The 18522-nt window shown below is 34.2% G+C and overlaps 1 protein-coding gene across 1 annotated transcript in view; it reads right to left on the reverse strand.

Annotated features, from left to right (window-relative positions):
• Positions 1-4956: 4956 nt before the first annotated feature.
• Positions 4957-18522, reverse strand: part of LOC128987273 (HEAT repeat-containing protein 6-like) — a 29791-nt gene continuing 16225 nt past the window's right edge. Inside the window, exons 11-18 of the mRNA XM_054408033.1 lie at positions 15644-15789; positions 15223-15345; positions 14724-14848; positions 12843-12915; positions 12377-12520; positions 11120-11197; positions 6775-6990; positions 4957-6037 (exon numbers count right to left, since the gene is read on the reverse strand). Coding sequence (XP_054264008.1) covers positions 5780-6037; positions 6775-6990; positions 11120-11197; positions 12377-12520; positions 12843-12915; positions 14724-14848; positions 15223-15345; positions 15644-15789 — 1163 coding nt within the window. The 3' untranslated portion in view covers positions 4957-5779. The remainder of the gene's footprint in view (positions 6038-6774; positions 6991-11119; positions 11198-12376; positions 12521-12842; positions 12916-14723; positions 14849-15222; positions 15346-15643; positions 15790-18522) is intronic.

Consider the following 18522-nt stretch of genomic DNA (forward strand, 5'->3'; position numbering starts at 1 on the left):
ATAAAACCAAAAATACCTTCTTTAATGTTTTTAAAGCATCGTTTTTCAATATGCCACCATTTTGTTTCTACTAAGGTTAGGGAGTTGAAATGTTTCCAGAATATTCTTATATCCTACTTCTTAAACTGTGTAAAGTTTAAAAAAGTTTGATGCATGAATGGGCACGTAATATAAAATCAAACCTTTAAACCCCTTCGTGGGACACCCTTATACTTTCTGTGATTAAATTATTAAGGTTCTGAGAGCTTAAAAGAGTGCAGTTGGAAATGCACTGAGAAACATTAAAGGCTGCAATCAAGGTATAATAAGCTTTATTCTTCATTGTACAATATTAATTGATCATTAAATCTGTACTACAAATACAGGGTGATTGGTACTCAGTGTGACACAATTTTTTTTGGTGTAAGTACAAAGTAAATGAAGTGTGATGATGCTTATAAAATGTTCCAAGTCTAAAAATTAGCTTCCCAAAGAATTATTTTATGTTTTTCAAAAATATCAATGTTTTTAAACTTAATACAGCTATTTCTCAATTACCTGTAAATGGATTTGAGTATATAATGTCATTTTTGTGTTCTACATTAAATTTTGAATAAGAATAATGGAATATGACGGGGATCAGTTGTAAAAACTTCATTGTAAATAGGTTCAAAGATAAAAATTAAGAAGTTTGATAAAAATAAAAAAAAAATAAACATTTGTCAATTGCATTTGTTTACACCCTGTATACAAGAAAGTGTCGGAATATGTTAAAAACTGTGCCATTTAATAAGCTTTCCATCCTTTTCATCAAAAAAATTTTGTCACACTGAGTACTAATCACCCTGTATAATATAGTAACACAATCTGTTCAGAGATGCTAACTTGTAATATGAGAGAAGTACAAGATATTGAGATTAATGTAGCTATAGGCAGGCCCAGTGGAGACATTGAGTGGACACAACCCATCCATTATTGCTTGAGCACAGTTGTTGACTATGATTGCAATTGGTGTAAACTTAGTAGGCTACTACTACTGATTGTTGTCTTGGAGTAAAACAATCCCAACGCAGCAAACCAGCAGATTCAGCAAACTTGTAAACTGAATAAACATTGATCAGGACACATATTCATGAAATAAGTTATTTACTAGAGACCAATATAAATTTGTTGTGTGAATAACAGTCGGATGAATGAATAGCTTGGTTTTTTCTGCAATAATGAAGACATAAAGGAATTGTATTATGATAATAAACAGTTTAAGGTCAAAATAAGCATGTACCAAATTCAAATTGATACATGTATACTTATCGTACTAGATGACACATGCCCCTTCACTGTGGTTTGATCTGATCTTACACATAATTTAGGACAGACATTAAAGTATTTGATACTTATTCACCAAGAAATATAATTAATCATTTCACTGTCAACACTGAAAGTATATGGTTGATTTCAAATTATTTCCCCATTTATTTGCCATTGAAGAAGATAGCCCTTAAAATTACTCTCTCACTCTTTCTATCTCCTCTAAAAAACACATACATGATATCACTAATTAAAGATTGATCAATTTACTTGTTGGGTAAAATCCCAACTGTTGCAAAAAATTACCAAATGTTTGACTGTTTTATTTGTCTTTTTTGTCTCATCCCTTGCTTTCGCTTCATGGGTTCTACCCTACACATTGTCTATATGTGTAGGGATACCAAAGACTGCCTTTATTTATAAAAGCTAACCAACATAAGATAGAAATATAACCCACTAAGACCGAAATCAAAGATTTAATTTACTCTGATTTTAATTGACGTTATCTGTTATTTCATCATAGGGATAACTCAAAGTGGTAGGTTAATTTATTAGAACACATGTTATGAACCTAAGGCTTCTGTAGTGAGATGACATTTCAATTTCCTGCTTTTCTCCCACACACCTCGGCTTTTATATATTCCTAAATACAGCTTTACATGTACTAATTGTGACTTAATAATTGAATTAGTCAGATCCATTAAAATAAATTTGATAAGGAATGGGATATTCATCTTATATATTTTGAAAAACTTGGTTTTTCTTTTCCAAGTTCGTTTGGCTCTTCTACCCTACCCGACCAATTTTCATGATTGAGGTCTCAAATTGAAGGTATGCAGACACAGATTTCCCATCAAACATTGGCATATATCTATCTATAATCCCACTCTTCTTATACGTAAACGAAATTTGCTCCCCATGTATTTCATATGGGAGTTAAATTTGCTTTTTTTGCCGAGTTCGTTTGGTTCTTCTACCCGACCGATTTTCATGATTGAGGTCTCAAATTGAAGGTATGCACGCACAGATTTGCCATCAAGTATCAGCATATATTTATCTATAATCCCATTCTGCTTATACGTAAACAAAATTTTTCTCCCCATGTACTTCTTATGGGAGTTAAATTGGGTTTTTCTTTGCCGAGTTCGATTGGCTCTTCTACACGACCGATTTTCATGATTTAGGTCTGAAATCGAAGGTATGCACGCACAGATTTCACATCAAGCATCGGCATATACTTATACTTACTGTATTACTGGACTAAAAAACATAATTTGTATAATTTTTGAATTCTTACATCAATTTAAGACGTATTTCACCAGTTATAATTTTATAATCCTTTACATTTTGGTCTTAGACCTTTCAGTGAAATATTGGCTTTTATTTAAGCGATTAAGATACTGTATTACTCAATCAAAAATTATAAATTTGATCATTTCTCGGATATTATATTTATTTTAACACTGCGGGGCAGCATGGGTCCTCTAGTGTGTAATGAAATTAAATAGCCATGCACAAAGTCATAACTGTAACTGTTAACCATCACTGTAACTGTCTTTAAGGTATCAAGTAGAGCAACCTAAGAAGTGGAATTATGTTCCTAAACATAAATAATAAAATCTAATTGAAATGTCATTGCAATCAGACCAGAAAACATTAACTTCTTCACAAAACCACACAAATTTTGGGATAAGTGAATAGAAACCATTTAAACTTAGTGATTTGAGAATTAAGAACCAGCTCAGGGGCTAGAAAATACGGATTAGAATTAAAAAACATTCACAATTTGTAATAGGTGAATACAAACCTGTCAAACTTTGTGGTAAGTGAATGCAAACCTGTCAAACTTTGTGATAAATGAATACAAACCATTCAAACTTTGTGATGAGTGAATACAAACCATTCAAACTTTGTGATGAGTGAATACAAACCACTCACTCTTTGTAATAGGTGAATACAAATAAATCATACTTTTTAGTGAACCAATACAACTCACACTTTGTAGTGAGTGACTGACTACAATTTACACAGCACAGCAGGTATGATGCACAATGTTAGCAGTAGAGTATAACAGTACCAAGTCAATCGCTATAATTACCAGTCTACGCCCTGTACACGCTAACTATCACCTGTTACACAATAGTTGTTTGGTAACCTGTACAGTGTTGTGAAACGATAACGATGCATTGTATGTAGTCTGCAATGATAAATCACTAAACAGGAATAATTAACCAACTTAGCTTTGTAAAAAAAACAACATAACAATAGCCACAGTTTATGTATTATGCAAAATAATCTTAATAAACAAATACAGAATCATTGATAGTATGTTTTATCGTACCCACTGATGTATGTGAAATATTAAAGGATTTCACAGGACCTTTCAATCAATACCAATGACAAATTTTTTTAAAGGTTTTAGGTACCTAAATATTTTGAGATAAAAGGTTTAGAACTCAACACATATTTCTGAGTTTAAAAAATGTGAATTTCTTAATCTAGGTTAAGGTAGGTAGGTACATTTCAATGTACTGGTTTATAATTACCCTATTTCCATACTAAGATCTAACGATTATCAAAAGATGATAGGTTTAAATATTTACTCATATATAGCTGTGTTAATATGTTTATTTTATAAAATTGTGTACACGACATTATAAAAACTGTACAAATAAATAAAAACAATAATTATAAAATTATTCATCCAAACTATTAACAAACAATATAATATTATTTCTGATTTAATCAAGTTCATTCTTCTTTGATGTTCATTAATATTTTATGGGTATAACTAAGAAAACTAAAATAAAAGAAATTAAGTTACTTAATACAAAATATTTCTAAATATTCATTTATATAACAAATTTGACTAAACATACTCTGGTAAAAAAATTTGTTCCTACTATATTAACAGAATGGATAGGAAAATTCGTGAAAGTTATTTTAGGAACTTAAAGAAGCATAAACGTGTAAAATAACAATGTGAACTTTGTTAACTATACCACATTTCTTACTATACAAAGGTTTAATCATTAAGGCCCAAAAGTGGTGTTTAGTGGGCAGAAAATCTGCTGTTAATTTATTTAATTAAATTATTCACTTGACTACCAATCAGTGGCAATTATATTGTTGAGTTGCTACTATGAAACCATGACCTACAATTTTCTAACATTGTATAATCAATGTTTTGGAATTCGTTAATGCATTGTGTGTAAACAAAGATTTATTTTTACATAATATACATTTTTAGGAGTGTTTTTCATTGTGTGGTGGGAAAAAGTATTTCACTTCGTTGAGCAAATTTTCGTACAAAAACGTTGTGTACTATCGGTTCAATATCAAAATACTAAGTATAGATATTATTTAGGACCAAATGGGTTCGATTCAATCTATTAATGGTTGAATGAATATAATGAACACCATTACCACAACGATACAAAATGCTGCCATCGGTATTCGTGGTGTAGTGGATTGAGTACTCGGCTTAGAGGTAACCAGATCGTATTCCACTAGTGACAGTAACTTTTTGAGATCTTGCTTAGAATGTGATTACTTCTTACCTGTACATATTTTGTTAGAATTTGAGGCATTTATAATTTTATTTTATAAACAGAACTTTTTTTTCAATTAGTAAACCTTCATTCGATTTTTCATTATCAGCAAGTTTGGTTAGGTTATGACAGTTTAATTTTATGATAGAGTGCTCTCATTTTGTCTGTATCACAATAGCCTCTGCTCTGACAGATCTGTGACAAACGACAACTACAATCGAATCGATAGTAATAGATGATGTTGTGATTCGATAGAGTAACGAACGATAGTGGCGAAATCACACAGCGTTTTTAGACGAAAAGGTGCTCACCTTACACTATCATCATTTTGCCACTTCTTAATTATTTTAAGTTCTTAACTGCATTTCGTTCTTAACTATTATTGGCAATTCCTAAAAAACCTGGCATATCCTGGACAAACACCACTAGTGATTTGTAAGGTTACAAAAATGGAAAAATTAAGAACACATTCTGGTGAAACTGTTAATGGTTGAACCTACGATGCTACAACGATTCCTTTTTCTTTTTTCAAAACATTTGAAATTATTTTAAAATACAAAATTATTCCATAAATCATAAATAAAGCCTGATAAACCTAGAAAAATTTAATGAACAATACACCCCGTCCACACTATGGAATTTGTGCCAAAAAACGATAACAAAAACTTAGTTTTGTATAAACAGTAACACAGTTTTGTATTATGTGTTGTAATACTAACTGGTAACACAAGTAAGTACCTACCTGTTTTTTTCCTTTTGCTAGTGGCTAAGCAATGCAGCAAACTTCTTCCTTATCTTTTATCATTTAACAGAGTAAAAATAGTGTTCACACTACTTTAACTCAAGCTATGTTAGCCAGGTTTTAAAAACATGATTCTGTATCTCATAATCTTATAAATGCTACCTACAAGTTATTGTAAAGCAAGGATCACAGTGGAAGGTCACACGTCAAACGTGAACACACTGGTGAGGATGGTAAGAGCGTCACGCTGTGTCACGGTCAGCTGTGATGTCTCTCTGAGTGTAGCGACACGTGATGCTGCATGTAGTACGGCCTCCGTCCGCTCTGGTACAGTGGAGGAGTTGAAGCGGGACAGGTGCTGCTGCATGGTGTCACAGTGGTACACTACAACCTCATGTAACTGTGACAGATCAGACAGCTCCACCACTGATGTCAGATGGCACATGGCAAGGCACAGCTAGAAAACAAACATACAACACTGACACAATCAAATATATAGCTTTCATATATTTAACATAAACTATAGTTTATGCTTATAATTATAGTTTGCGCTTAGAAAACGACCTGCGCGCTAATGCTAAACCAATGCTGGAGGTCGCTTTCTAAGCGGCCGAACTATACTATGTACATGTAAGCCTTGCCTGTAACAGCTTGCCTACCAGGGTACAAGTGCCCCTAAGTAAAAATCTGAAACCTTACATTGGCCTACTGTAATAAAGAATGACATGTAGATGTGATATCTTCATCTATTGATATCCTCATCTAAAATCAATGGTAATATGCATTAACTAACAGTAGAACCTCGATAAGAAGTGTCTCAAGGGATTTAGGGAAACAATCTTGTCATCGAGGTGTAGTGATCTGTCAAAACCGAATCTCAAATCTCAAAACTATCAAAAGTTTTCATTTCAAAATTAGATTGGCGAGTTCAAAGATATATGAGATACAAAATTGAAGATATATTGAATGTAAAGCAAATAAGGGGAATCTCAATTTTCATTCAGAAATTGTAATTATCTCCCCAACCTAAGTTTGATAAGAAACCTCTGTTTTTTCCGCCACGAAGAAGATGAGGTATACTGTTAATACTACACATTATTTCATGATACATAATACTGTTGAAAAAATCAGAATTATTATTTAAATCCATACAGTTACCAGTGACTCAAAGAAGTTGTTAAGTTGACCTCATACCTGTTCCAGAAGGCTATCTTGATGTTTGACTTCTTTGAAGTCAGTCATGTTGAATGCATTATCCAGGCCAGCTAGGAGAGCACGCCACACGACCAGGTAGTGTGCTCCGTAACGAGAACGTGACTGAACACAACTCAACGCAACACAAGCGTTCATCCGCACCTTGAAGTTGGAACTGCGAGTCAGAACTGTACACAAAGCAGGCAGTACTATGTCCTGAAATATAGTAAACAGTTTAAGCAATTATGAAATCCACATTGCAGATTAAAAAAAAAACAGCATGTCTTTGATAAACTATTCCTATTGTATACCAAGTCATAACCAAGTTGTATTGTACTTTTAAACCCTCTATCGTACGCATCTAAAAGTAAACAACCAATTATCATACAATACATCAAAGACAAAGTTGAAAGTACTACTAAGTTAAGTGGTAAGGTGGTTGGATGGAAACTTAACGTTTCTACTATGAAGGATGGGGTATTTATTTGGTAAGGCAATCTCTAAAACCTAAAAACTAAAATGAATTAGCTAACAGTGCAACTTAACTATTTGAGGGTTAGAGACATATTTTGATAAATGAGTGAAAATTTAAAAACGTACGTTTTCAGGAAAAGGACTTTGCAAATTTTTTTCCCCTTTTTTCAAAACTTTTATTATTTTTTTTATTTTATTAACATTTGAAGTTTCATAAAATGTCCATGGTAACGCAATATCTTTGGTAGTTTTCTTTTTAAAGAGAATCTTTAGTAGAAAAACACAAAATCCTGTCACGACCATAACGGACGTTTAAATGAATATTAAAAATAGTTAATATTATTTGTATAACTATATTTTGCTATAAACTAATTTACTTTTATGACCATTATACAATAAAAAGGTCACTGAGCTTTTGGTATATTTGGTCTTTCTAGAAAAAAATTTAAAAAACTCAAAAAATAGAAAAAAGCCAATAAAATATTTTTAAGTTTGTATAACTACGAAAAAACTTACCTGAGACGTGAAAAATCGTTATGTTTGTATAGAGGTGTGCTTCTTTTGTGTATAAAACATTGAAATATGACGATATTTTAATTTTTGAAATTTTTATGATAGAAATCATAAACGTGATGGTCAGGGACAAGCGGTACGGTCGTGAATTGTCTGGAATAATCTAAATCTTTCCAAACAATCCTTCAATTATACTGTTAGTTATAATAAAACTATGTGTTTCAATTGAACTAAACTGTTCAATTTACAATTATATTAAAGTTATTGTCACGACCAAACACACTATAATCCATAAGGCTGGATTGGTCGTGAAAAAAACCGCAATGGTCGTGAAACTTTGGTCGTGAAATTACGTGTTATTTGGCTCTGTTCTGGCGGTAGCCCTGCACCTCATGTTCGAGGATACAAAGTGGACTTCTAGGTTAATCTAGCAATTGAAATATCTTATAAACAAAAATTAATACCATGTCTACTTCATCGAATGACTATGTACGGTCATGGACACACTAAAATTACAAAAAACACAATCTTTCCTTTATTAATCTTGCTATTCCTCCTTTCAACTCAAAACGACCGGCACTACAATCCTGACGTACACCCCGAACTAGTTTCTAAAACCAACTGACTCCATCGACGCCAGGCTTGCCACTGTCGTGCTCCAAAGTTGAAAATTTTTCCCAAATGGTCGTGACGCCAAATCGAGGGACAGACTTATTTTGTCATGGTAGTCAGTCTGCAATGACAATAAAATTATAATTTGCTTCTTTTTTGTAAGTTTAATAACCATTGATGACATAAAAATATGGCTTTATACATTTCGGCATGAATAATTAGTCTAAAAACAGCGTGAAAGTTGGAAAATGTACCCTAGGGACACGTCATGGTCGTGAATTTCGAGACTTTAAAAATACGAAAAAAATACCTAGAACCTATTTAAAACCAAATAAATGTGTGTAACATGTTGCCCCCGTCCCAAAAAATATTAAAACACATAATAATAAACTACAAATCCAGTATCTACGAAGTAAAAGGCCAGGGACATGAAAACGTACGTTTTTAAATTTTCACTCACATACAACTAATACATACTAAACAGTGTACTCTTAGTGTTAATTGTAGTAATGGTGGACGAATGAATTATGGTGGATAAGATAAAATAGAAAAGATTCACTGCTCATATTCTCCCTAACATTAGTGCCTAAATAAAGTTAAAAAAATTCAAACTAGATACAGTAGAGTCTCGAAAAGTTGGATAAGCAAAATGGTTGAATAACATGGAAAGTGATTAAAAAACTATGCTTTCAATGGTGCTGTGACCGCGGGATGAGTTTACGATCGCGCCACGATTGTGGGACATGTTAACGATGGTGCCGTGGCTGTGGGAGATGTTCAAGATGGCGCCTTGACCAATAGTAGTACCACAAGACATGTTGACGGTGTGCTATGACTGCAGGATGGATTGACAATAACGCCAGGAGCGTGTGACATGCTGTCAATTGTGTCTTGATCGTGGGAGATGTTTTAGACGACGCCGTAACCAATGATTGCTCAGAAAGGTAAAATAAATCGGAAGGTCGGATAGCTTAAGGTTGGATAACCAAGACTACTGTACAATGAAACTTAAAAGATTATGGGCGGGTTTCTGATTCAGGTATTAGCGCTAGTCTTAGACTAAAGCTCATTTTAGTACTGGACTAAGAAAAATATCTTTCTGATTCGAGTACTTATAAGTCAGCGACTAATCTTAGTCAAGAACTAGTTTTTAAGTCTGAACTAAAGAAATTATGCTTTAGTCCACAGACTAAAACATGCTAGATTTTAATCCTGCATAGGGGTAGGATTAATTTTAGTCGTCCACTTTTAACCTAAGCCATTTTTGTGTGTTAAAGATTAAGGTGATTATGGATTACATTGATTATCATGATTTTTACTGTTTTCGTGGGCCGTGAATTCGTCGTGAGCGGGAAAACAATCCATTTGATAACTTAAGTGAGGATGAATTCAAGGATAAGTTAGGTATAGATTTTTAAACAACTCTGTGAGAGAACTACCTACTGTAATTGAATTGATAAGGCCTAGTTTGGAAGGCACTTCCACAAGGGGAACTAGGTTACCTTTGTGGAAGAAAGTGTTGGTAGCGTTGCGCTTTTTTGCAAGTGGAACACTTTTGCGGGAAGCCGGCGATCTAACTAATATTTCAGAATCATCGGCATGCCGCTATTTGCCCAAAGTGGCATTGGCAATATGCCGTGAACTGAGGAAAGACTACATCAAGAGCTTTTACCCCCATAAAAAACCTCTAATTCCCACTGGTCCCCTAGGTTATATGGTAGAGGTTATTGCTGATATATATAAAATTGTAGGGGTCAAAGGAAGCCTCGACAACAAAAAAGTCATTTGAGAAAGTTAGTTTTGGTGTCTAGGAACGGTTTAAACACATCTTATAGAACATTTCAGGTGATTAGGAGAACAAGGATTGGTGCTGATGAAAAGCAAAACTTAAATTAGATTAGGCCTAAGTGTTAGACAGTATGTAAAGAGACTTCCGTAACTTCTGTTGTCAAGAACAACCGAATGAAATAATTGATTATTCGATATTTTGATTATTTCATTAGCCTGGTCGACAAGTTTTTTTTTTAAGGCTAGGGTCCGCCAGTAAGTTAGTACTGGTAACTTATGACTCTCGGTTGAAATTACCTGATCATTATTGCATTAAGCCTATTCAAACTATGGCTGCACTACGTCCTACCCTCTTTGTAATGAAAATATCGATCGTTATATTGATTATTCGATAAGTTATATCGTTTGGTTAGTTAGGTAAGGTTAACCTATCCAACTAACCAAACGATATATCGAATGAAACAATCGAATAACCGATATTTTAATTCGAAGGAGTGTTGGACGTAAAGTAAACTGCAGCCAAAAGAAATAGGATGAAACACCAATCCTACCTTTAAAACACCTTTAAAATTTTACGATACAACTACCTAGTTTATAACAAAATATAAGTATTACAATGATAAATGAATTAAAACAGAAATAAACCTCAAAACCAAGGTTTGACTGAGATCGTTGTTTGTTTACTTTTTCAGAGCAGTGCGCACATCAAACTGACAGTGTTACCAGCACGCCGGAACAAATTACCCTACATTTCCCTTGAAAATCATGAGCTCTTTTAATCTCTGACTAAACAAAGTACCCGCTTTAAATTAGTCCGTGTGTCCTTAATCCTTGACTCAGAAAGTCAATTTTTAGTACATGACTAATTTTAATCCATGACTAGCCTAGTTCTGGACTTATAAATCCCTGACTCAGAAACCCGCCCTATATATTTTATGTATTTTTATGTATTACCTACCTGCCATTCAGAAGAAGCATCATGAATAGCTTCGTTTTTCAACATGCTGCCAAGGGCATAACAGGCATTCCAGCTTACCTGTAAGGAAAAATACAAAGTCATTGTAGGCTATACATTCTGCTATCAATATTTTACATTCAATGTTTACAACAATAAATCAGTTTACAGTACAGAACCGTTTACTTTCACCACAAAGTAAAATATTGAATAGCTAATTGCAGAACAGAACACGTTTAGAAGATTGCAAAATCATAAATTCATTATTTTGTTGCAATCACAGAAGACAATGACAATGTCCTGAAGTTGTGGAAGATGTTTTCAATTTTGTTAATAGCAGGAGACCTTAACGATTACACGGCAACTGCAGGAGATAATCACAATTTTGTCACGACCACAGAACATGTACACAACCACAGATGTTCATAATTCCATATGATTTTGGGAGACATTCAACATTATGAGACTAATGGAGATAATGTACAATATATTATGAAATGGAGTAGTACTAGTAATGACAGTTGATATTTATAAAACTTAATAATTTTCCCTCAACACAAAAAGATTCTGGCCTGCAGACCGCTAATAAATATATTTTGATACTTTGAATTTACATAGGAAATTCAAGTAAGTTTACTAGAAATTTCACTACAATTAAACATTAGAAGAGCATTGTGGTATGCAGTGCTCTATTTCAAATTGTGTACGATCGGGTAAAAATTAAAATACACTTAGAAAATAATGTAGGCCTAGTAATTATTTACAAGAAGTGCCTCAGCAACGAACTAAAATTTGTAATGAATTTATAGTTATAATAGTTATTTATAAGAATTGCAAGCTGCAAGGGATGATAAGTCAACTGGTAGATCTTTTTTTTTCAACTATATCAATTTTTCTGGTAAAGAGAATTTTTTTATTGTTACCACGTAAAATCTATTCAAACTAGCTTATATTTAATTTTTGTTTCAACAAATTCAGATAATCCATTTCAGAGATATTTAAGCTCAAACTCGAGTGCACATACATATTTATTTCCCCGACAGTAGTTCCTTGTTTCATAACCCTTTTGTGCACTTTAAAATTATATTGAACTCTACATCATAACATTGAATTGCACTTTAAAAAGAAGGTTTGTGAAAAATTAACTCATTATATGGTCATTGGTAAAATTCACAGTATAATAAAGCTGGGGTTGAGCTTTGCTTGATAGATAATCTCAGGCCCCCTTGCCCCTACTAATATAAACAAAACATTACCTACCTTCATACTTAGGTTTGATGTAGCATTTTTTGCGAGAATTTGAGCAGCTTGTACAAGAACTTCTTTGTATTCAGGTTTTGAAAAATGTTTTTCTTTTAAGAGGCCCAACAAGTTGCCTAGTGCTCGCATTCCATTGGCTCTCACCTAAATCAAGAATTTCTATAAATATTATCACTAGACAAGTTATTTACCAAATATTTGCTTCACTTTTGATAACAAATATAGAAACTTCTAAGGTAGCAAAGTTCTTTAATGAAACTTATTAGCAGCATTTATTTATGCAAGTTACATGACCTGTTGCGGGGGTGTGTGTGTGATTCAACATAGTTTAGTACCTAACCACTTAAAACACCAGGATGTTAGTTGTATCAAAAGCTGGGACTGATGATGTTTCTAAGTATTGGGTGATGTTTTTTTTTACATGCACAATTAGCTTGTGAAAGTTATTAATCATAATAAAAGTTACCTTGACTCTGTCTTGAGCAGCAGTGAAGCTAGTTCTTATTAGCTGAATAGGTGGAATTATTTCTTCTTTCAATCTGGAACCATCCATATCACATTTTATAGTAATGAAAAATATCTTTGTTAACATTTAATTTGAACAAGCATAGGCTCAGTAGAAAACATACTGGTGGTAGCACAACAGTCTTAAAAATATATTTTTTCAATTCAGAACTCTGCGAGCTGAGCAGCTCTGTCAAATCAGCTAATCAGCTGACATAGTTTAGTTAAAGTAGTATAGTAGACATCTTTCTTGAGTGACGACTGGAGCAGCCGTGTACTTAACACTAAGCTAGATATTAATTAATCGGGAGTTCTGCAGTCCCCCGGCGGTCAGGGGCAGCTCCCGAAGGGTATCTGCAGTTCCCCCAGTGGTAATTTCTGTTTTATCGTTATTTGCTAACACAACAAATAAAATAAGTGTTAAATGAAAGCAAATAAACTTAACATAATATTTGGATGTTTATTTAAGTTTTACAATACGCACAACTGGAAACAGAATACAGCGGGCTTTCCCATTTCGGTTAGTGCCAGATCTAGGGTTAAGTTAGTTGAGGTTAGGTTAGGTTAGGATAGGGTAGGTTAGGAAAGGTTAGGTTTAGTGATAGTTGAATCCAGGAATTTTGAATCTTGAATCCGAACCCTAAAAAATAAAATCTCGAATCTTGAGTCCAAAAAATAATTACAAATGGGCGTATAGAGATTAAAAAACAAGAATGGATTAGGAACCATTTAAAAATAAATATTACACTGACCATAAATGACTACTCTTTGCAATGAAAAGTTACGTAGCTACAATTACTTTTGATTTTGACACATGGCAAAAATAACTGACGACTAATTGGTTACATCTTTTAACTTATTAACCTAAATCAAACGGTCGGTCGGTATACTTTATTTGGACGGCAAATATTCATTATTAGTTAGTTATGGTTGTTGTAGGTACACTTGTTAATTTAAAATTCGTTGATCAATAGTATACCCTGTTCATTAAAATTCATAAAATGGCAATGTCACAGTGCTGTATATTACAACGTCAATAACCTCTATGGTTAGGCCACACAGTATATGCCTTATAAATATATTTAAATAAAAGTTTGATTTTCTAATTTTGTTAATCGAATCTCGAATCCAAATCTTTTCTTAGGATTCGGTGGATTTGAGATTCGAGATTTGGATTCGACATATCTCTAGTTAGGTTAGATTAGGTGAGATTAGGTTACTATTTAAATGAGATGTATTTTTATATTTTTTTCTGGAGTGACGGAAAGCATTGAGGAAAACATGGGTTCCCGTGAATCGTGTACAGTATGGAAATGTTATGGATTTGTGTAATTAAAAAATCTCACTAATTGGACTTAAATAATACCAGTTCACTGGTTACCTAAGAATTTTTGATCATGGGCGAGTCAGGTCTCATGTGTACTCACTCAAGCGGAATGCGCCGGGGGAACTGCAGACATTTTTGAGGGGCAGGATTATCATCGACCCTAATAAATTCCTTCAACCGCCGGGGAAACTGCATGTCAGACAATTTATCTGGAGGTGAAACTTGCCATTGGTTTGTAAGATTAGATGAGGTAAGGAGGAGATGTCCTTGTCCAGACAGTCTTATACCTCATTCAGTTTTGCCAACAGCTCTATACAAATGATTTTAGTTAAGTCCTCAATTGTTTGTATGCAAAATTGACACATATATAAACTATGATTCAAATAATGTTTATATTTTTGGTTGTGTTTATATTTTTCCACTAGGGCATTCCATCCCAGGACTTTACAAAATTTAAGTGAGGGTTGACTCACTAGCTTATCAAGATTGGCAATACAACTAATGGAAAACACTCACTGAGTTTTGTAGAGCATGTCGGACAGGTTGCCCAGAGCCCAGGATGCCTTGCCTGACACAAGGGGGAAGGGATCCTTAATGAGATGACAGATGACCTCACTGCAGTCACTGACAAACTGTTCATCCTACACAATACAACTCATGTCAACTGTACCTACAGGCCCAGCAAAATTGTGATCATCTCCCACAGTCCCAGCATCATTGTGATAATCTACAATAGTCCCAGCAACATTGTGATAATCTACAATAGTCCTAGCAACATTGTGATAATCTACAATAGTCCCAGCATCATTGTGATAATCTACAATAGTCCCACAGCAGAATGATCATCCTTGAATCCTTCACAATCCCAATATTATTGCAATCATATTCTTCAATCCCAGTAGCACGGTGATTATCTCCCACAATCCCAGCAAAATCAAGATCATGCCCCCCAATACCAGCAGCATCTCCACAATCTCAATGTTACTGTAACATTTTGACATTTAAAGTATGTTACCTGACTGAGTGTAGGGAAGGTAAGGTAGTTAGCAAGAGCCTGGACTGCCGCAGCTCTCACATTGGGTTCCTCATCTCTAGCACATCCGAGCAGCGAAGTGATGCAACATATCTGCTGCTTCTCCTGACAAGTAGATTGTATCGTTGTAAGTTTGTAAGTTTATTTCTAATACTTTTTCTCTTGTTATAGGCAATTTATTTCTTATCTAAAGATAATATATGGTTATAGTGAGCTTCTAGGAAATAGAAAAGGTTTCAGCAAAAGATTTTTGATATTTTCATGCACAAAGGTTATTTATGTGTGCGTAATCTAAATATAAATATATACATTATTTCTTTTTCCTAGACTAAATTTAATTTTAATTTTGAAGATTTTGCTATCAATTTATTACAATGCAACCAAATCTATGACTGGAGTATACCGTGAGATGTTGGTATGCAGAAGGACTCATGGCTCCAAGACACTCACACACTGTAGTGGTCAGTCCTGGAGAGGAACCTAGTAGACTAAGTAGCTGAGAACCAATCATCATGTTCCACACCTCCACACACTCCGTCACATCTGCATCTAATACAGAATATCATCAACTGTAGGTGACTTACTTATATTATATTGGCTTATTTTATATCAAATTTAATTGGACAAAAACAATGAATACAAACCCTTTAAGAAGCGCAATGCCTTTGTAAAATATTCAGTCCGGAAATATTTGAATTTTTGATAGTTCCTGCGGCGGCCGCTAGGTAGACTATCGCGAGCATGCGTTTAAGTCAGCTGACTGAGTGAGAGGGAATGAGACAAACAATATGCTTAGAAAGAGAGAGTGACAGAGTATGGGGGCCGCCACACGAGTGATCATAGCGGCGGCCTCGCAAAGCTCATTTTGGCGGCAAAATTCCAGTCTGACTATTCTCCTTACGCATTTAGCTTTTTAAAGGGTTTGTATTCATTGAAAAAAATTAAATAAACAAGAAGCAGGACAAAGAAATATTGATCGCGAGCTCCATGTTGATGCCACCCATGGGCTGACAATGGTCTTTTCCATACATATCTGTCTGTTATGCACTGTTTCACATCAGCTGATGACGACACAAGCTGTTTGTGATTGGATGATTAGGTAAGCATGGCAACTTGTCGAATGCATGGATGAAGGGAGACCCAAGACCGCTCAATATTGCAAGCAGACAATTAAATTGTACACCTAGTATTTATTGTCTCCTATAAAACTTGTTTTCAATCACGGGAACATCAATGATAGTTGACTACCGTATTACTATCCGAAATTCCTCTGTTTTGAAACAGAATTTAACAGTTAGCCTACCTCCAGCAGCCCTCTAGACTTTCTGTTTTGTTCTTAGGTGATTTACTGCTGTACAATAATAAGCAGATTTTTGGTCAGTTTGAGGAAGCTGTTATTTTAAACTGAACAGATTTTATAACTGAACCAAGGACCAATGTTGTGACTTGAAATTAAAATTGCTGGGTGCCTGGACACTCTGGCGTTAAAGGAAATGAAGCCGCGGACAGATTGGAAAATGTTGCCTCAACGACAACAATGATTGGTCCACAACCCTTCTGTGGTATATCACGAAAAAGCATGTGCAACTCTAATGTGTCATGGGCCAATGAAAAGCACGGTAAATGTTGGATTGAAACTTTTCTCCTTAGAGTTAATAGTGGAACTGATAGCTAACCATGGGCAATTCAGGAAACATTTATAACGGATGGGCTGGTTTGATGGTGAACCTATCTGTATGCACTGCGGTAGGTTAGAAAAGATAGCCAATCACCTGCTTTAAATCTCTCTGATGCTAGACGGATAACTCTTCCCAGGGAAGAATACCCAATTGGAAGACTACAGGCTTTCATCGGATGCCTGAATCTGTTGGGTCTATCAATAAAACAACTTTCTGGGATGCGCAATAATTCAACTTTCGGATAAAGTGTTTTATGGTCTCGGCCTGCTCCTGTTAGATAAGATATGATTGTGCATGTGCAATATTTTATTTTGTTGATGTAAAAATCCAAATTATGATTAATGACTACAGTAATAAATATAGAGGATTACAGTTTTTTTTATGGGCCTTTCTATTATATTTCTATGCCATGTTGGATTAACCGTGGTTTTCAGTTATCCGTAGTCTCCCTCCAACCCCACATACTTGAGGTTCTAATGTGTACATATATGATTTTGCCCCAATTCCAAGAGATGTTGATGATTAGTTGAGTGGCTAATTATGCCGTTAATTTCTTTGGAATAGGTTTTTGTGGGATCTTCATTTATTTCATAAATGTTATTGTCTCTGAGAAAGCTGTAAACTTTGTCGTAGTACTCATGTTTGTAGAGAATTACTGATGCGTTCCCCTTATCGGTCTTTGTGACACGGCATTGTTGTTAATGAGCTTATCTCTGAGACTGCAACCTGTCTCAGTGACCTAAACCTATTCTTGTATTTAGTCGACGATGAATGTTTCACGGTTTAATTAATCTTGTTTACGAGCATAGCTCTAGCAATTTCTTTAGATTCTTCATTTTTTTTGATTGTTTTAACCGCTGTTTCACTCTGTAGCAGTTCAGATATCATACATTTTTTCTACTGTTAATAAAGTTAAAATTCAAACTGAGGGTTTGGTTCTACCACTAATCTGCAGCTTACTGTCTTTACTAAATCTATAGTTTACAAATTAATTGTCATATGATCAATTGATCAACAGACTTCTTGTTTCTATTTTATGTTTTAACTTAATTTTGTTGTTGTTCTTTCTTGATATAAAAAGTGTTTTAATGATTTATCAACTCTCCTTTTTAATTAATTAGTTTGTTTTAGTAAATGTATATAAGACACTTGCCTTATTTGGTGACTCCTTATTATACTTGTTTTTGTCATTATTTCAATTAGGCCATCATGAATAATCAAGAATCTTCTCCAACTCCTAGTAACTCAGAGGCTTCACAAATCTCACCAATTCAATTGAAAATTCCACCATTTTGGACCAAACATTTTTCACTTTAGTTTCATCAAATTGAATGTCAATTTTCTCTTCATGGAATTTCGAAGGAAAGAACTAAACACAATGATGTAATTAGCTCACTGGACAATGAAGATGCAAGTTACCTTTCAGATTTTATCGAAAAACCTTTGTCTCAAACTGTCTTGAAGGAAATGCTCTGCTCAGAATATGAAGTCTTGGAAAATATCAAGCTATAAAAACTAACAATCAAAGTTTTTCTCGGTGAAAAGAAAAAGAAGCCCACAACTCTTCTACGTGAAATGAGAACCTTGGCTGGCAATCAGGTAA

Source organism: Macrosteles quadrilineatus, unplaced genomic scaffold (genome assembly GCF_028750875.1).
Source record: "Macrosteles quadrilineatus isolate MER2022 unplaced genomic scaffold, UCM_ALF_1.0 Scaffold_2__2_contigs__length_208266976, whole genome shotgun sequence".
In the NCBI taxonomy this organism is placed as follows: domain Eukaryota; kingdom Metazoa; phylum Arthropoda; class Insecta; order Hemiptera; family Cicadellidae; genus Macrosteles; species Macrosteles quadrilineatus.